The sequence below is a fragment of the Crassostrea angulata genome, chromosome 3 (genome assembly GCF_025612915.1).
Source record: "Crassostrea angulata isolate pt1a10 chromosome 3, ASM2561291v2, whole genome shotgun sequence".
In the NCBI taxonomy this organism is placed as follows: Eukaryota; Metazoa; Mollusca; class Bivalvia; order Ostreida; family Ostreidae; genus Magallana; species Magallana angulata.
Genome location: NC_069113.1, coordinates 45,096,425 through 45,118,349, shown reverse-complemented (window position 1 = coordinate 45,118,349; position 21,925 = coordinate 45,096,425). Strand labels below are relative to the sequence as shown.

Below are 21,925 nucleotides of genomic sequence, written 5' to 3'. Positions count from 1 at the left end.
AAAACTGATGTGTTTTGTTTAACTGTGCCTTATTAGTAACAATAAATGTATTTCAACTCAACACAGTGTTATTATTCAAGGCATGTATATGCGTTAAAGTTCTGGATTGTGTTAGTCTGTCTGTCTGTGATATTATCATTAGATATTCTTTGTGCATAGCCCCACTGCGCGTCCAGTAGGTGGCGGCCAGTGGCAAGGTGGCACCAGCCACGTCGGGTAGAATCTTCCTGTTTCTAATAATTAACAAGTGTAGCGAAGAAAGTCAGAATTTTAAGAATTCATTTTTCAAATCATTGTAAATATAAGGATCATGTAGATTAGAAAATTGTGTATATCTAACGATTTTGTTTCCAAAAATTCAGACAAATTGTTTACTTCATTCAAGCTAAACGATTTTGTTTCTCTTTTTAAAACTTTCCTAATGTGGGAAGAATGAATAAACCAAGTCTAGTTGTATCGAAGCAATTTATGAAAAAGTTTGATTGTCAATAACAAGTCGATTGCAACTTCTGCTTTGAAAAAAATAGTTTCACTTGTGTATTTGTTATTTGAAGATAAATCAAAATTTTATCAAATAAATTATTAATGTCCATTTCGAATTGCATGCATAGCTAATAAACAAATTATCAATTTTAGTCTGTGTAAACCATTGTATTTAGCGGCTGGGTTAATGTAGTGTAGTACAACGTTCTATACATTTTGGCATTAAAGTATAGATAGAGAGATGATTGACGACGCATGCCTGTGACGTGATTTCTGAACTTTTAATTTTCATCGATAATTTGGTCTTCTACAAAAGCTTTACTCAAATTTATTATTTAACAATTCATGAGTTGTAACCTTTTTTCTTTTCCCTTTAGAGTACCATTAGTTAAATAGAGAACTCTACAAAAAGTTACAAAAGAAATGGGCGTAGCTTTATAACATTGTAGACGTAACACACTGGCTTAACTTTCCTTCCGGTCGTCTGTCCTTCGATAAACTTCTTTTTTTATATTTTTTTTTCATAACACAATGCAGCCACTATTAAAGACATCCTGTTTACTATCTACCACTTTTAATTTGATATATTGATTTAAAAACACCTTTTTCTGGTAATTTGTATTAGTCAAAGCTAACAAACACATTGCCTTACTTTCCGCATACACCTGTACATGTATATTACCTTCATTTCTTTGATAAAGGGACGAATGCCTAAAAATCTGTTTTAGAAAGGAATTACAGCTTTGAGCTTTGTCACATCTTGAACAATGTAATTTTACCGGAAGTAATAACTTTAAACAAGTCGTATAACATATTATGTATAGCGTTTGGTTCTTTTATGTCACAACGAAATTATATATATATATATATATATATATATATATATATATATATATATATATATATATATATATATATATATATATATATATATTTGAAGTTGATTATTCCTCAAAAACATAATATTATGCATATTTGATATATTATTTTATCTAACAGAGTATTGAGTAGCGCAATACATGGAATGACATTACTTTTGTGTGAACCCTTGTGTTGTATAAGAACCTCTTTTATAGATAACGTTAAAGGCATTCACATCATCTTCATTAGTATTGTTCAACAAAATTTAATTTAAAAAATATATATTTTTTGTAATTATTATATGATCTTAAATCAATCATTTTCGTATAATAAGTGCTATGCATAATGTGACATTTCTTTTGAATTATAATAGAATCTCCATGCATTATAGAGTAAGGAAGCAAAATTGATAGACAAAAATCTGAAACATATTCATAACGATTGACAAAATGACAAATCAAGTACAAAAAATTGAAATGAAGATAAAAAAAATTTTATCTTGCATTGGGATAGATGATAAAATGTATTATAGAAATCAATCAAATGACATGGCGGCAACTTTTTTAATTGTCAAAGAAGTATTCATTTTCATGGTTTTGGAAAATTTACGGACAAAATTTAATTGGATAAAAGGATGAATTGACGTATACAAGATTTATCTCTAGATGCGTTGCCCTATTGTTATCTTTAATGTTACTTCGGAGCAGTTTCCTCTTTTCTTTTTTTTTTTGCATAATATTTCGATAATCATAAATTCCCCTGTGCCTAAACGACATTCGCTTAGTAAAACAAAAAAAAGTCCTTATCTTCTGTTTTAAAATGCCCCCTCTATTGCATTCGGTTTTAATACATAACCAAAAATAAAAAGCATAGGTGGATTTTGCCAGAGACATAAATACTAGTAACGGAGATTGGCAATACCGCCATTAACGTGTTTTGTTGTTGAAAAATGGTACGGGACCAACCTTACTTTGAGAACTACATTTTAGTGAGTGAGATAATGATCTTGAATCAATAGTATATTGTTTTAATGAAAAGGTTTTAGACATTTTTGAAACAAAAATTGAAAAATAAGATTAATATATAGAAAATATATTTGGCCATCTATTAAACATCGACGAAATCTCGGACGACGGGTAGCCAACAGTTACTGCCTCCTAAAACTCCTCTTTTAATATTGTTTATATGACATAAACTCATGAAAACATAATATTTTGAATGTTTTGGTAATAGGTTTTAGCTGTTTATATTTTGATATAATTGTTTATTAGAAAGATATACTGATTTAAACTTGGAACACTTTACAATAGGGACCGCGGGATTTCGCGAGATTTCGATCAGTTGCCAATCTCTGTTATTTATGTCTCTGATTTTGCATTGCAAACAACATACAAAATAACCGAATGATACCATTTAAAAAGTGTGCGATCGCGAGGTGCCCTGAAAATTTTCAAATAGGGAAGAGATGTAAACATTTCCAATTACAAATGTCTTTTCCTGTGTAAAACAGATGATTTAACAATTAAGAAATCTTGTATTCTCCCCTTTTATTCAGTTCAATATTTATTTTCATTAAAAAATTGCCAAGAGTAACGGAAGCAATAACTTGGGACAAAACATAGCGTTATAAACTTTTCCTTTCGTTGAAATCAATCAAATACAATCATACAGTGTTGAAATAAACCTAAATTTCTTGGATTTTTTTCCATTAATTGAATAATGCACAATTAATGATATTATTTCTTCAGTCACGTAGATACATGTAGTTGGGTTTACAAATTTAAAATATACAGTTCTCCTGAAATAAAGTGTTCTGTACAACGACATACGAAATTTTAAACTTTAAAGTTAAATTTTATTGTGTTTTCCTAACTTATCTTCACAAGTCATTTTTAAAATTTAAGATGTTTAATTAATTTTTGACCACCCAGCCTCCCCAAAATTCTCGTGCAACAATGTTTGTTGCCTTGTGGCACAAAACCCCACTATTGTCGTGTTATGAAATAAACCTTACATAGAATATATGATGTTGACGTTGTAAAAATTGCTCTCGAAATGTTTTTTTAAATAGAATGTAAGAAGATTACAGGAGAACTTTTTATAACAAAAAGCCGATATTGTTATTGTTGTTCACAATCAGGCCTGAAAAATAACCTAAACGATAAAATTTTAATTGTAATGTTATGCATCTATTTTGTAGGAACAGGAGTAATTTTTTTATATATGTTAATAAGCTTGTGGTTTTTTAATCAAAGATATCGTTTATTTTTGCGTGACTTTTCTATCAATCATTCAGTGTAATAAGAATAATTCGAACATAAATCGAGAGATATGAAGTATATATTCATACAATTTAAAATTTAAAGCACATAAACTGATGTTTGAAATGTCTCTTTATTTAACTTTCAATTGATTGAGCATTTTGGGATTTTTTTCTAATTGTACCTTGATAATCAATCATATTAAACCCTGCCTTCTTACTTCCGCTCATGTATATAAAAGGAAAATAAAACAAAGAGAAATCGGCCCTCCTTCCATGCAAAGAAAAGGTACGATATATCGTATGATTTTCAATTAAAATAAAGTTGAATTATTTTTTGAAGAAACAATTATTATAAGTTTAACCAGTTTTAGATTATTTCTGAATTATGATATTTCGTTTAAGTATTAATGTATATTTTAATTACAATGTTTTTTTTTTCCTTTTTAGAATGATCACAAATTACTCTTACCTTTTTTTATTTGGTTTGGCTTTATGCCTACCCTTTATTTTCGGAAAAGTTCAGGAGATACAAACACCCATAGAGCTGCAGGAATGTTTTTTCTATAAATCTTTAAATACGAGCGTAGCTGAAGTTCCCGGAAAGTTAATCGAAGATTTCTGTCTCCGGAAATACTCCCTTTCACAGTATGAGGAAAATACACAGAAGAACATCAGTGCAGAGGGAGTCCGTTATTTAGAATCCCTTTACCGTCAGATTGATGCGGAGACACAACTGACCAGAAAAAAGCGTCAGACCACCGCTACATGGCGTGTAAGAAGCGAGATTAGAACACTATCTGCAGCACAACGGAACAGGATTTTCGGTTGCTTAAATCGACTAAAAAGAGATTTTGTAAGTACATTTGAAAATCTAATGCAAATATTCTTACTTTATTATGTCACCTTGTCAATAAAAGATGTTAAATATATTATGCACACTGCCTTTAAAATGGGTTTTTTAAAATTCTTTAAAGTTCTTCCCTTGGTTTATTGATTAAATTCAAAATAAATGTACAAAATTATAACTTTATTCTTCTTTACACAGACAATCGATCGGACAAGAAGTATTTACGACTTAATTGGGTCATTGCACTCTGGACAAGCTGCCCAGCTGATGCATAATGGGCCCGGATTTCTTGGTAGACATGCACTATATGTGCTAGCGTAAGTTTCATTGCATTGAAATCGCTAAACTGTTTTCAAATATATAAAAAAAAAAAATAAAGTTTTTATTTTTTCTGATGTCTGTTGTCTGTACTTACAGATTGGAAACAGCTTGTCGAACACCTATCCCATACTGGGACTTCATGATGGACGGAGCAATGAATGATCCGACTTCTTCAGCTATTTGGTCAAATACTTTCTTTGGAAATGGAAATGGGCCAGTAAGGACAGGTTTCTGTGGCAACTGGGTGACGCCCCAAAATACTCCCATCATCAGAAATGTTGGTGCAGGTATAAATAAAGAATCGTCTTAATTAATTTACACGGGACACTCAATAATTTTTCAAGTTAATTATGTAAATGTTTGGTTGTTTTTTCATTCCATATACACAAGTTACGCAATCATTTATATATGCTTAATTTCTTTTTTATTAAAGGTGGTGTTCGATTACCCAGACGAGATGCCCTCAGAGCTCTTATGAGCAGAACTAGGACAAGCGAAATTACCGAACCGCAACCGGCAATGAGTGTGTTTTCTATTGAAGTTCACCATAATGCCGTTCATAACCACATAGATGGTCATTTTTCTGCCCTTGATACCTCGACCTTTGATCCTGTGTTCTGGTTCCTACATTCAATGTTCCATTATATGTGGTACATGTTTAAAAACAATCAAAGAGCAAGAGGAGTTGACCCCCAACGTGATTATCCAAGAGGACCAAATGTTCCCCAGGGTCATGAATTTTTCCAAAGAGTAAACTTTATGCCTTTTGTACGACCAATGACAAATTTGGAGACATTCTCTGATAGATATGATAGAATCGTACGTTACACTCCATTACCTAGATGCCCAACGTGTGGAGGAAGCCAATACTTAGTCTGCCTTCAAGGAGTATGTGTAGCTCGATCAAGAGGAACTGGAAATATTCCTGGTTTAGTCAGACGACCAACAGGTTTGCGACGCGTTAGAACTATTGTTCGAGGCAAACGTAGTGCAAATATTGATAATAATTCAGTTTTGTTACAGAGCCATGCTGAAGCTCTTTCAGCGTTGGATAGATCTTACACGAACACACTCATGATTAATGGTCATTATACTCCTAAAGAATGGGTTTATTTGAATGTACGTGTAATATATGAACGCCCAAAAAGTGATGTTTTCAACTCAACAGTTGATGGCCGTGATATGTATGATCCTTCAAGTTTTTACGATGGCGGAAAAGAATTAGGTATCAATAATCGGGTTTTATACAAACAAAGATGTGAACCGTCGGGTTCTGGGGCCACAAAAGTCTTTGTTCAATCCGATGGTTTAAATTATCACGGAAGATACAAAGAATTCGCCATTTTAGATGAACGCCAAGCTGTATCTTCTGCAATTGTCCAAGTTGCTGTACGAAAACCGTCTGATGAAAACAGTAACGCATATCTTTCTGCTTATGATAGTTGTGGCCGAGTTTGTCGACCAGTATGTTCCGTACAAAAAGGGTCTTCGTCTGCGTACAAAGCTTGTTCAGGAAGTTTTAAGATTACAAATGAATATCCATTGATGTACAGGAAAAGTTATGAGTCGGCCATCAGTTCTCTTTGGCATCTTAGTTTAGATGGTAAAGGACCATTGTTTACAAATCATTTCTCGGCTATTACTTTTATTTGTGACCACCAAAATTTATGGCCTTGGTCGAAATACTAATAGCTTACATTTTGATGTATATAATATGCTATGTTATTTAAGTTTAATTGAATCGTTTGTACTTTGGATATTCTACATGTACCTTGATATCGGAGGTTTGGTTGAATGACCTTTTTTTTTTACATTTATTTATATCGTTTGTACTTGATGAAGTTGACCGTTTTATTTATTCTTTTGATACGTTCATAGTGTTTGTCCCAAAATCAAAGCATATATTTTCATTACTTAAGCATTTATAAAATGTAATTCAAATAAAGATGTTTTTAAATACATAAATGCTTTGGTATTATTTAACCTGTTGTACACAGAAATGACTTGTTATGATTTACAATTAAAATAGTTTTGAAACACCACAAAAATGCACTATTCTTTCTCCTGTTCAGATTGCTAAATAAGTTTTTCAAAAAACGAGTGTTGTTAATTTTTAGAATTTTAAGATATATAAAAATATTCACATTTCTTGGTTTAAGAAAAATGGAATTTTTTCTTTACTAAATTGAAGTTTATGGTTAAAGTACAAATCTAAATTTTTTCAGGTTTATCTGATAGCTAATTTGTTGTCAATCCATCCTCTTTAAGCATGCATAAGTTCTAAGCGAAGGAGGACTTTAGCTAACTATCTAATTATACCTAGGGCTAATTTCTCAAATGAACAGAAAACGATGCATTACGAAAGATACATGTAGCAAGAAGCATAAGGAATGTATAAGTCAAATAAGGAAAACATAAACAATTTGGGGGGAATGTGACGGTTACAACACTGAAATTGCTAAGCCATTGTTACATTCATTCGCTATTTTGTGACGGGATGTTATATTAAAGTTTCGGCCTTCATGAAGTGAGCTACCATCAGGATCCATAAAAATTATCGTAGTTTGCGCTTGCGTACTCTATGTGCAATTCTTCTGCTCTTTACATGCATGCCTTCGATAGTGTTATAAGTTGTGGGCCTGAATGGATGTCGGATTACAAGTTACCGACCATGATTTACTTTAAAGAAGTTGTTTACATATTTTAGTTCCGCGTTTATTTTTTTAAAGATATTCAATCATCAATAAACAGCAAAATCTGTTGTTTTATCATTGCCTGAACTGAACCTGCTCTGTAATTGCTTGGTTACTTTCTACCTAGGGCACTGAAATATACTGTTTTAGAAACAGCGATGATAAAGATATATTTATAAAAATGTATGATGTATGTTTATTTTATAATTAACAAACAAATTCAGTCATCTTTAATTTATTCGTCAATCCGTGCATTTTTTTTCAAAACCAAACAAAAATTGTCCAGCCCAGATTCGATGCATATTAACTTTTATTAATTTATCGATGCACATAAAACACAACGAAATGTAACATTCAAAGTGGGCAATAACTGTCTTTACCAGCTTGGGGACACAATCTACTGAAATTAATCCTTAAATTAATGTTATATACATTTAGTGAAAATATTCCATTTTAAGGTAAGTACATTGTATACAAATGTTGAAAAGAAAATATCAAGACAAAAACTGATATTAAATAAAAGGGGCTAACACATGCTACCCACTGTTTTGGTTTATTGCACTGATATTTGTTGAAAGAAATTTTTTGATTACATTTTGAGGATCAAAGTATTCACTTCAAAATAAGTCTTAGTTATGAATATTTTTTTATCAATACCAAATTATTTAGATAACCTAAGCAAAAATTTATAATGCATGACATATTTACTGTATTTTATTAACTAATACAAACAAAGTAGAGCAGCAGATCTTTCTTTCTTCTTTTATATGATTCAAATACATTTTAAATCAAAATCTTGGTGTTTCAATAATAATTACAACTAGATACGATCTCGTTGCGAGCAACGAGGAGGTCTTCCGTGCGATTTTTTAAGGGTATATGACCTTGACTTTGATATTTGACCCTTTATCTCCTTATCGGGGCAACAAAAAAAAATTGATGGTTGAATGTTGTCAGGAACATCATTCTCAGCATTTCATTCTATATTGATTTTCAAAATGATGCTTTTTAAAATATTTGTTCTTTTTGAGGTATGTTATCAAAGTTTTGTACTTCTGGCCCCTTAAAACCCATTAAAAGCCCCTTAATACGGAACACATGATAAAATGATTATAATATATTGTTAAATAAATGTAAGATGAACATTATTGCTTCCAAAACATATAACAAAATATTTTTCAGTAAAGTGCTATGGAAGAAATACTTTAGAGCCCTTTTGGTCCCTTAATTGAAGGGCCAGCCCCTTTTTCTTGGCATCATACGGAAATTCTTTTGATATTAAACATGTTTTGTTCAATAAGTGTTTAGAAATTCTTTGCCGTTTTTGAGCTATCTGGGAAAGGACGTTTTAGGGGCCGACCCCTAATCTCCTTATTGGGGCCAGATAACGAAACTTTTATGATTGAATATTGTTTAAAACATCATTCTAAGCATCTTTTATTCTATATTGCTTTTCAAAATATTTGTCCTTTTTGAGATATATTCGATCGAAGTTTTGGACTTTTGGCCCCTTCAAACCCCTAATTACGTAACGCATAATAAAAATTTTATAATGTATAGTTTTATTAGTAAAAGATAAACATTTTTGCTTCTTAAACATATTACAAAACATTTCTCAGTAAGGTGCTATGAAAGAAAGACTTTAGAGCCCTTTTGGCCCCTAAATTGAGGGGCCAGCCCCTTTTTCTTGGCATCATACAAAAGTTCTTTTGATATTAAACATATTTTGTTCAACAAGTGTTTAGAAATTCTTTGCCGTTTTTGAGCTATCTGGGAAAGGACGTTTTAGGGGCCGACCCCTAATCTCCTTATTGGGGCCAGATAACGAAACTTTTATGATTGAATATTGTTTAAAACATCATTCTAAGCATCTTTTATTCTATATTGCTTTTCAAAATATTTGTCCTTTTTGAGATATATACGATCGAAGTTTTGGACTTTTGGCCCTTTCAAACCCCTAATTACGTAACGCATAATAAAAATTTTATAATGTATAGTTTTATAAGTGAAAAATGAACATTTTTGCTTCTTAAACATATTACAAAATAATTCTCAGTAAAGTGCTATGATAGAAAGACTTTAGAGCCCTTTTGGCCCCTAAATTGAAGGACCAGCCCATTTTTTTTAGCATCATACGGAAGTTCTTTTGATATTAAACATATTTTGTTCAACAAGTGTTTGGAAATTTTTTGCCGTTTTTGAGCTATTTGGGATAGGACATTTTAGGGGCCGACCCCAAATCTCCTTATTGGGGCCAGATAACGAAAATATTATGATTGAATATTTTTTAAAACATCATTCTAAGCATCTTTTATTCTATATTGCTTTTCAAAACATTCGTCCTTTTTGAGATATATTCGATCGAAGTTTTGGACTTTTGGCCCCTTAAAACCCCTAATTACTTAACGCATAATAAAATTTTTATAATGTATAGTTTTATTAGTAAAAGATGAACATTTTTGCTTCTTAAGCATATTACAAAACATTTCTCAGTAAGGTGCTATGAAAGAAAGACTTTAGAGCCCTTTTGGCCCCTAATTTGAGGGACCAGCCCCTTTTTCTTGTTATCAAACGAAAGATCTTGTAAATATAAATTTTATTTGCTCTATATGTTATGGTAAAATATTTTCAGGAAAGGAGATAAAGAACGAAAACCATTAAAATTTACGTCGCTTTTTCAAACTCGATTTTCGGGTCCAGGCGAGCTTCGCCGCCTTTGAAGCCAGACAACCATAAATGCCTTTAAACACATCTTAAATCTTTTGTCTAAAATCCCTGAAAATTTAAATTCAATATCTTTTTTCGTTTAGGAGGAGATAGCAGGACAAAATGACCCTCTAAAAATCACTAAAACGTCAATATTTCCCGAACGGAAATGACGTCATTAAAATAAAAAATTATATATAAGGTTTTTATCAATATCTACAAGATCTGAAATTTTCACGAAAATCGGTCAAGTCGTTTTCAAGAAATCGCTTGTACAAAAAAGCGTAAGAAAAAAAAAATAATAAAAGGGAAAAAGAAACAAAGCAATAACAATAAGGTCTTCCGTTGGAAACGGAAGACCTTAATTGGCAGAAATGTCAATCCAAAATAGTTTTGTCTATTCGTTCATATGTACTGTCAAAGTACTGTCAAAGTTATAAAAGGATAAGGTTTGCCTTTTTAATCGAACCATGCAGGTAATTGCCCTTTAAACATTTTAACATAAGCATGTCAATTAACACTCAATACTTTTTTTCATTAATAATGTACTTAATCAAGTCTATTCAACTTAATCTTGGATACACTGTATTGCTGGGGGGGGGGGTATTTTTGTTGCTTATTTTTTTTTTTTATTTTTTTTTTTGTTGTTGCTTTTTTATATTTTTTTTTGGGGGGGGGGGGGGGGTATTTTGACGGAAATATCATTCTTGCCTAATTTGGTGATTCCTAAAGATTCATCAAAATTAAAATCACCAAAATTAGATATAGGAACTATTATGTAGATTTTGTTCACAAACGTGTAGTTTTTATTTAGCATATTTTTATATATACAAAGAATCACAGCTGCTCATTGCTACAAAAGTCGAACATTATTATAAATAAAGAGTTAATTGTTTAAACACCCGTTTATAGCTACTTGTGTAATTAACCCCACTGACAGGGGTGTTACCTTGTGTTCATTTAGGAGACGTTTGATCCATTATCGACTCAGGTACAGAAAATTGTCTGACAAATGGTTTCTTCACCAATAAAAAAAAATAGAACTAATGGTTAATAAAACAAATTAATACTTTTTTCAAGCATATTTTAAGTACTACATGTATTTATGAATTTTTAATCCAAAATATCGAAGTGTGTAGCAAGCATCAGACATTAAAGTTTACGGCCTCATGAAGGCAGCTTAGGATTTTTTTACTTGTTGTTCTCAGCTGTTGCAAATAAACTGACAGTACATTTTTTGGACAGAATTATATCCACCAGAATAAGTTGCAATTAATCCACAAATTTTTTTTCCTACCAAAAAAAGGCTAAACGGTAATAGAAACTTATACCAGTATAATAAATGTGAGATAAAAATTAAGATAGATTCTAAGCCCCCCGCCCCTTTCCATTTAAAATTTTTCTCAACCTTTAACCATGAAATATTCTCAATTTTTTTTTTGCAACGGTAACGGAAGATATATGACTAGACCTAAAAGGTTCATTTTCAGTAAAGTTTGGATTTTTTTTCTTTCTTTTGAAGTGATTTCAGCCGAAACACAAGAATAAATAAAAACATTCAAAGTAAACGTTTAGTCTGCTTCACAGAAAACCAAACTTACATTTAAAAATTAAAAAATGTATTTTAGTATATACAGTTTATTGATATCAAAACACTAAGAAAGTGTTTTGATATTTTTGCATTTTTTATGAAATATTTAAATTAACACTAGCGGCTATTAACACCCAATGGTGTCTCAAATTTGGATCAATTGTCAATATTGTCAATATGATCAAGATAAATTGGAATGTGGTGGGGGAAAAAACCTATGATATATATTGCATCATAATTCAAGTCAATCACTATGCTTATGAGTGAAGTAAATCAGCATTAAACTACATTTTACAATAAACCTTTGTGCACATTTGACACCAATAGAAAATTGGTCGGTAAAACCAGATGGTTTTTCTCGTGTGTTAAAAAAATCTTCAATAATTTACAATGATTAATTAGACATGTATCTAAGGATTTTCAAATAATCCTTTTTTTCTTATACACTGTACTGACAACATAAGCAGTCATCAATTATCAGCAATAAATGCTTTAAGTACAATTTAGATTTAGTTATTCAGTGTTGATATTGATGTCATTCTTTTATTTTTAAAATTATAATCATTTTAGCTGACTGGTATATAAAAATCAATGTTAATGTTATATTGTCATTCAGCCGAGCTTGTAAATTGCAGTACTAGAAGCAGGGGTAATGCTAAATGTAATGGTAATGCATTGCATGTTATCAAAGTAATGCTAGTATTGTGTAATGTCACAAATTTAGCATTAAAAGTAATGGTAATGTAATCTATTACTTTTCAAAATCTAGTGTAATGCTGGCATTAAATGGCATTACTATGCATTTTAAGTGTGTTCACTTTCATAGAATTGTGATAAATTGAATAACTGAAATTGTATTTAATTAAAAACTTTTTAAAAGAAGAAAAATAAATCCTGAGATAAAAATATTTAGTTGATTAAAAAAATAAAAATCCATTTTAAATTGTCAATATAACTAGCTATAACAACACAATTCCATAACATTTTAAGAGTGTTATTATTAAGAATTTTATATCATTTAAATAAATACTCCAACTTGTTGCGCATTAAATGAATCCTTTACTTTGAGGAATGTGTCAACAACACACAATGATCCAAGGATAATCTAAGTATCAAAACAATCTATTGTTTTAAGAGGTGCTAAACACCCCAACCGCCACCCTTCTCTTGGATGTGTTCCATTATAATAGAGAACAGACATACACCCTTAACAGCAAAAGAGCATGCACTTAAGAGAATGCACTGTTCAACCATGATCTCTGAAAGCCTAAAACCTTACATCTAGTATTATAACCCGTTTGAAAATACTCTCTCTCTCTATCTTTCTCTCTCTCTATCAATATCTGTGTTGTATATAAGTACAATAGTTTGGACTGAGAGAATATAAAAGATCGTATTTTTTTTTTATTATTGCATGCCTGACCACTTATATCTTAGATTTTCAAACTCGACATGATGCAGTTAAAAGATGAAACCTTTGAAGTTTTGATTATCATAAAGTGCAACAGCAATCTTGTATAAGTCATTAAAGTTTAACGTGATAGTGAACATGAACCTGTTAAATGTTTAATTGTGTTTTGTATATAAAACGTTAGCAAAAACAAATTTCAGCTTTTAAATTACTTTTTAAAAACTTACTGACTTTTCACATAGTAATGGCAATAATGCATTACTTTACTCATGTAATAGTAATGTAATGCATTACGTCAAGAAAACTAGGTAATGGTAATTTAATGCCCAAATTCATGAAGTAATGGTAATGTAATGCATTACTTTACAATGTAATTCGCCCCAAGCTTGACTAGAAGTGGATGTTGCAGAGCCATGGACGCGTGCGCAGTTCAGCTCCCTTTTGCAGCATCCAATTGCATAGAGAAGGTTATTTAAACATCATGATCAACTCCCAGAAACAGTTTAATGCCCATGATTTAAGCAATTCCTTTTAATGCCATCAGTGAAGTTATGAATAACTTGGGACCAAATCTTCAGAACATATTACTACAGAAACAGTTCAATATTTAATTAAATATCCGACGAATATAGATTGTTATACTTAATTTACATCCGACTGCTTAAATGTAAACTTTTGAGTGCATTATTAAAACAGTCTTTTAGTATAATTTGGATAATAATTTTAAATATTTTGTTTTGAAAGGTATTAAGATATTTCGAAGGAATGAAACTACTGTTTACACATTGCTGGTAGGCTCATATTTAGTGATAAGAGAAATTAAAACACATTTCTCAAATTTTGACATGTACTTTTATTGTGGCAGTTGTCTTGAATTCGTATTTATATTGATCATAACATTAAATATCATTCAAGTAATCTTCAAATCGAACATAACTCAAATTCATGTCGAGGTATTATCATAATCTTTTTAAAGACAATTCCATTGGAGCATGTTCTAACATAAATTCAATGATATGTTACCGTACTTCATTCAAGTAAAGAGAAAAGTGACAACAATTTATTTATGATGAAGTATTATAACTGTGATAAAGTAAAACAGAAATGAATTTTAATATACCTATGAATTTATATATATCCAATAAATCTCAATGCGCAAATGGACGTTTCCGTCGCTTCAAACATGAAATACAGTGTATACCAATCAATGTTAAGTTTTCGTGTAATAAATAATCCAGAATGATACGCAAGATCTTATCAAGATAAGAATCATAAATGTGTATTTACATGTAAGTTTTAAAAATACTTACACGAAATCAATATTTTTTTTTTGATAATGATGAATGTTCATATGTTTTGATTTATATGCACAATCATTAATATATTCTAGTCATTTTTAAAAAAAGGTGTGTTAGTTCTCGTTTGTTTAGAGGTTCAACGTTATGGTATATTGCTCAAGTTGCGGAAAAATTACATAGAAAATTGCTCCCAACGAGAAGATTTTTCTTAATTTTAGAAGGTGCAATAGGACATTTAGTTGAATATTAGACAACGAACCATGATTTTAAATCTTCATTTGAAGAGGTGGAATTTTTTTAATTTGGCAAAAGAGTTTAAATCTCTCAAGGTCAATCCTTTTTCCTGATGTGAAATGAAAGCCAATGTTATTTTAATTATAATATGTTCAACAAGTGTTTGAAATATTCTTAACTGTTCTTTAGATTTCTAGAAAAGAACGTTTTATATGTCAAACCTTGATCTCCTCAAGGCCGTTAAACCTTATTTAAATGGTAGCATATTGTTTAGAACATTATTCTTGGCATCTTTAATTTTTCAATATTTTTCAAAACATTTCTTTAATTTGTGACATAATTAAGATATCAGATATCAGATAATTGAAAAAATATATTTGAATAATAAAATGTCTTTATTTCATGTAAAATGTAGCAATAATTTTCCTGAAATGTATTTCGAAATAAACGTGGTTGATAAAACATAAAATATGCAAGTTGATGATTGATCATTCTCGAAATTTTAATCGTAAATGCTGGTACCATTTCCGTACAGCAATATTGTGTGTAATCTAAACACGGAAGGGTTGTTCAGGTAAATTATTCATTTTTGTGGGTTTAATTTTTTTTATTTAAATCTAGTTCATCACGACCCTTTCGAGGAGTTAATTAAATGGGTGATTTATCAATGGCTCTACAAATGATTGACAGTATTGTGTTATAGATTTACAATGTCGCAAAAGCTGAAACATGATAGATATATTTATAAACGTCTGACCCAAATAGTAATGGTAATTTACAAATTCTTCGTAACTATTTAGAATAATAAAGTGGAATGTTTAAAAAGCGTTCTGCATGCTGTTATAATTATTTTGTTTTCAAATGTCAGAATTTTAATGATTTCATTTCGTCAACAAATAATGTATCTGGTATAAGTTATCTCGCAGGTTTCCGGCCTGCTTTCCTTCCCATTTAAGAAATTTAATATTATTTTTCTGTGAATACTGTTGGTTCTGGTTAGCCAACGTTAGTGCGTTCTCTGATGTATATTGAATGTCTTTCAGACTTTCCATCATGCTTCTCAACTCTAATGCCTGGTTGCTGAACTGTTCCCGAAGAGTTTCAAAGTCATGAATGAAACCATCCGAAATATCTTTAACCTGGCTCTCATATTCATTTGTTTTGGTTTCACTTTTTCTTCGAATTCTTCTTAAACCACTATGTTGATCTCAAGTGTAATTTTTCTTTAAAACTTTTAAATCAATGAATTTTTAATGTCCGTTATAATTTCTTCTTTAATCTTTTTTCATTACTTCTAAGACTGAAGTCATCATAACCTTCATTTCTGACTTTTTAACCATGTTTTTTCTGATATCGGACAGTCTATCGTGAATAGAATTAATAACCTGCCCCATCCCACCCCTGTCCACTTTTTCTCGCTGCAATGAATGTTCTGAAATTTAAATATAAAATATTGACTTATCATGGAGTCCCCCCCCCCACTTTTCTAGAGTATGTAAAAAATCGGAATGGAAATATGAAAATGAAGTTATAGAAATACTACGCCAGCAACCCAACCCCCCACCCCCCTGGGATTAGGATTTTGAAGATTTTGGAAAGTTTCCTTTTTTTAGGATGAGTCCCCCAAAATTTTGTAGTTGTTTCTTCTCAGTTTTTTAATCAGTCTTTTGTTTGTCTGCTATTTGAAGAAATACTCACAATAGGTAAACAGAAAAGTTAAATCCAGATTTTATGAAAATCCACGTAGAACAATAGTTGATCACAAATAAACAGAGCTAATGATAAGCAAAAGTTGCACCAAAACCTGCTTAAACGTCAGAATTAGATCATAATTCAAACAAGGGCATCGCAAAGCGGAGCACACCCTCGCGAAATGAAATATTTTGGGAGGAATGTATTATTTAGGATATACATGTAATTGAAAAGACCAAATATTATCTTCTTAAAACCTCTTTGAATTAAAATATTTTTTTTATTCCTATCCCATGCTCGCTCTGGCGTGTATCCATGGGGGTTGGGGTTTACATGTACGTGATTGTACAATATCAATTTTCTCCTATTACCAGCGAAAACAAAACACACCACAAATGTTTTAAACTTTAGTAATATAGTTTTATTCTCTTTACTCAGTGACATATATATTACGTATTCAGACAATTAGTGTAGCTAAAGATCTAATTATTATAGTCTGCCCTATGGGAAAATTCGAGTTAACATGTCGTAATTTCAACCCCGATTTTTTAAATGAGTAACATATCTGCATCAATTAACATGAAAGTAATAATAATGTTGACGATACTCGCCAAAGTCTCTTCTGACTTATAATCCTATTCTTCTCTTAGTAATTGGGAAATTTTATCTGGCAATTCGACTCTGACAGCTGCTTGTTTTGATGAAATCGGGATGAACTTAATCTCCTACTTGGTTCAATTTTTCACTTTGGACATCCTTCTAACTCTCCATTTCTAAAAAAAAAGTTTGGGTTTTTTTTTACCTTTTCAATGCCTAAATCCAACAAAACAACAAGTTGTTAATTTGAAATGTTTACTTTCGCGAACCAGAAATGTCTATTTTGAATTTGAACATAATATTTCTATTAAAATGATGTTATTAACGATATTACAATAATTATGAAACAGAATTACTTGAAAATGAATAGGTTTGTCCTTAAAACATGCTTATAAAGTTTACGATGTTTGATAAACAGGCGTGTGGGTGTTTTCTTTGAATTTTGCTTAAAAGACTGAAATGGACACACATACATACACGCACACGCACAGCAGCGATGCTATATCCCCTTCGCAACAATTTGCGCGAGAGGATAATATACTATGGAGCTTTATCTTTCCCATGCTACTTCATCACGTGACCGGAACAAAATAAACGTGCTACATTCGATTTAGTTTGCTCTTGTATATAAAAAAAACATTACAAGCAATTTTAAATACATTAGTATCTCCGGTTTTGCTTTCTATGAATCATTTAATTTTTCATAGTAATACATTATTTTGTTCACGGCCATTTTGACATCAAGGACTTTTATTACTAACCTTTGTCATATGGCCAAACCTGTCTTCTTTGATTTTGTAAGATGTAATGCTTAAAAGCGCTGGATGTTTTAGGCTATTTTTAGACTACATAAATATGGAAGGAAAGTTATATATAAATATAAAGATTAATATTCTATTTTTTTTCATCTAAAATATAAAGATCCTTTTTTTACTAAATAATGGATTCGTGTCTGAAAATATAAGGGTATATCAGATGGTTAGTTTATGGCTGTTTGCTGCTCTTTACGTTTGGTACGTGTATAAGTATCTGCTTCCTTGCGGAAATATGATCGTTCTTTACTATAGAAATATGTGTTGAGCTTCTGTTTTTATCGTGCAATTGTATTCCTTTGATGGAACCCCTAGAAATTAGACTTCACTTTATTTTGAAATTTGATTTTAATGCTTTATTAATAAATTTAAGTACAACATATCAATTTTCAAAACCAAATATGAAAAAAATATATCTCAAAGTTAATGAATAAAAACAAAATTTATATGAATTGTTGAATATGGAAAACTATTTAAATATTGGTTTCATCATTATTTTTTTAAACGAGAAGCTATGTCACAAAACAAATGTTATTATTGATAGAAAATTGATAATTTTTTAAAAACAAAACTTTAAATGAAATCCAATTAAACATATAAAAATGTTAAAGCTAATGGCTAATTTGGTGACCACTCAACCTTTTACACTGGGTTATGTAATCTTAAGATCACCTGTTGAATCGAATTATCATGAGCCACAGGTACGCAAGTAGCGATTTTATTCCGTTTGAGTTTATTATGTCCAACAAACACTCTAAAGATCCGGTACTATTTTATTTATTTTCCCGTTCCTTTTGGAATTTAAAATAACTGCTGGATTTACCTCTGTTTTCACCTGGTGCTTTTCAATTACCAAATGATGACATACAAAGATTAAGAAATCCTTTTTATACAGAGTTTATATTTAGAACAATAATTAATTCAAAGAATTGGCCACAAAATTTTAATTTGAATTTGATTAGTGAAAATTCAGCACGCAAAAACAAACCAACGTCAATGGGTTTTTTGTATCTAGTAAAATATTGTACTGTCTACTGTCGAGTGAAAGACAAATCATCAATTTAAGAACATTTTGTATACATGTTTTTCCGTATATCACAATGAAGTATATGTATTTGAATCAATGTCTTTAGGTAAGTAAACTTTATCTCTAAATAAAGAGATATTGTTTTAAAAACCATTAACTAACAATTTTGCGAACATTTAAAATATTAGTGAGACGGAACAAAGGTTGCACTTTAATAATACCACATGTATAAGATACGGTAAAACTATATTTACTATTGTGTAAATTATTTGTGGTTTTTTACCTGGATTTCTTTTTTTTACTCATTGATTCATCTATGTCTTTTATTTAAGTTTCAAATCAAATGGTTCTAGGTATATAAACATGGTTATCTGGATTATGTTTTCAATGAAGGATGACAATTCAGATGTATCAATGAAGAAAATCATATGACATCTATTGTTATTTATGCATTATTATATCAAAACATTCTGATCGCACCATTTGATTAATCAAGAGTATATTTTCTAGTTTTTAAATTCTGTCTCGTTTTGAATAAATCAATTAATATATATATATATTGATTTATGTTTCTATTTAGCAGATGAGTTTTGATATACACACTATGATAATAAAGCTACCTCATATAGTATGTGCAACTTTTTTTTATCTAAAAAATGAAAAAAAATGTATTTAGAATATTTATATCAACATCAATAATCTTTGAAATACATTTGTGAAATTAAAAAAAGCTAGTTACAAAGTTTTTCTAATAGCATTTTCTTCTTGTTGAAATAATTATTTATATCAATTTAAACAAAACTGTTTCATATGTACCGAGATCTAGGTCTAAAGACTATCATGATTTTTCAGTTCAAATTTGAATTATCTACGAATGATTCTTGCATGATTAACTATTGCAGGCATTTACAACAATAAATTTTTCATTCGTTCTTTCTTTTGGAGAATTTGTTTCTTTTTTAATCAATTTAAAAGGAATTTTTAAGCAAGTTACTTAAAACTTTAAGAGATCATTTTGAAATATATTCTGTAATGCTGGTAAAAAAAAATTCAAGAATATTTTTAATTAAAAAAAGGACAATATCAGGAAAAAATGATACAATAAAATTAAAATATTCAAACTATCACACGACTGATTGAACAAAAAAATCCAACTAACGATAAATCTATGCATATTAACATAAACACTTAAACATTGCAAAGGGAAGTAAATTGCAGGAATATTATATTAAAACTCTAGCGTTGTGTGCTTGCGTATATGAACAAATCACTGCGGGTTTTTTTTTGCTTCACTTTAGGCACTGTCGTACAAATCGAAAAGCTCAAATTAGATTTGATTTTGTTGATCAATCGTTTGATTTGATCAATCATAATTGATCATTTTGATACACCAAACCAAAATAATAAAACAAAGATTGTAACATAAGTCTACCTGATTGTTGACTTCACTGATTAGTTACTAAACATCATGTTCCTTTAAAATATCATTCAAATAATACGCAAGAACCATGCATAAATTCCAAGAGATCATTTTCATTCATAGCATGTGCCTTAAGGCAACTCAACTCGTGTATTATCTTTTATTTCAATATCAACTTGGCTTATCGTGCAAATTTATATCCCATCGTCGCATCAATTATCTTTTTACTTAGCAATATGGATAACGATAGCTGCACAAAACTCAACGCGATAACGTGCAAGAAATGTTGGATTATAGGTTTTTCGAAAAGAGAATGAGAGGATTTTTTTAAAACTTGAATTAACGACAAGTATAGCTGTACTTGTTAATCATTGACGGGACACATGAATGTATTTAAGTTTCATTAGCTGATCTTTTGCTGCAAAGCGTCCTGTATGGAAATTTTTTGGTCAGTATGAATGCATCTCATCACAGGATGAAGCTCTGCCATTCAGTCAACTGAATGATAACTTAATGGTCTGGAAAGGTGACTGAATGGCATTACTCTGCCATTCAGTTACATTTCAGTTACCTTTTAGTCATATTTCAGTTGACTGAATGGCACAGTTTCATCCTGTGTGCATGCTCATCATTTGTTACAAATAACAACTTTGAAAATCCGTATTATTATTTATAAACCTTCGGACATAATAGTACACGTTTTAGAATGGAAGTCGTTTAAAAAACCAATGAAAATATGAAAGATTGATGTGGATTTATGCATGCAGCATGGGCTACATTCCACATTAGTTAAGTTTGTGGTAAATAGTGATAATTCTACATACAAGCCATACCTTCATCAAAAAAAAAGTTACATAGAATGTTACATTTAATGTCAAAACGAATTTTGTTATACCTTGGAATATACAGACCATATTTTGTAAAGGAAAAAATGACAATAACAAACCGTGAACCATCTCAAAAATCCATAAAACGAAATACAAATTCAAAGCAGAGCAACATGTACACGGACCTCCAAATAGATAGAGGTAGGATCAGGTGCCTAGGAGGAGTGAGCATCCTCTGCCGACCAGTCGCACCCGCCGTGTGCTCCTTGTCATAATTGGGCATGTCATAATCGATGTAAATGTCCAAATCGGGGAAAATGTCATAAAATGGAAAACGAACCATTTGTTAGTGAAAGTGAAAAATACAAACCTTGAGCCAACACGGACCTCCATTGCATTGGAGGTAGGATCAGGTGCGTAGAAGAAGTGAGCATCCTCTGCTGACCGGTCACACCCGCCGTGTGCTCTTTGTCGTAATCGGGAAAAAATCGGAAAACTCCGTAGACAAATAGGGGATTAATTATTGTCTAACAATTAGTATGAAAAACGTCAGTCAGCATGCGACCCAGTGGAAGATTGTATTTGCTGACAAGGTCGTGGTATCGACCATAGAACTTACGAAAAAATGACTTCAAGCGAGACTGTTGATAGTCCTGTTTTATCAACTTGTTTGTCAGTAGCTTGCTTCTTCTTAGAAACTGTTCATACGAAGAGCATGCCCGTGCGTATCGAATCAAGTGAGAGACAAAAACACCATATGCAGGTGATGAAGGTATATTGCTACATAAGTAAGGAAAGTTGACTATAGAAAAATTGAATCATTGCGTTTATCATAAAGTTTT

General features: G+C 30.8%; 1 protein-coding gene across 1 annotated transcript; it reads left to right on the top strand.

Moving 5' to 3' along the window:
• The first annotated feature begins 4,055 nt into the window (after positions 1-4,055).
• On the top strand, positions 4,056-6,810 carry LOC128175136 (tyrosinase-like protein 2). The gene is made up of 4 exons (XM_052840557.1): positions 4,056-4,460; positions 4,653-4,771; positions 4,872-5,062; positions 5,209-6,810. The coding sequence occupies exons 1-4, from the start codon at positions 4,056-4,058 to the stop codon at positions 6,462-6,464; spliced, it is 1,971 nt and encodes a 656-aa protein (XP_052696517.1). The 3' UTR covers positions 6,465-6,810.
• The last annotated feature ends 15,115 nt before the right edge of the window (positions 6,811-21,925 follow it).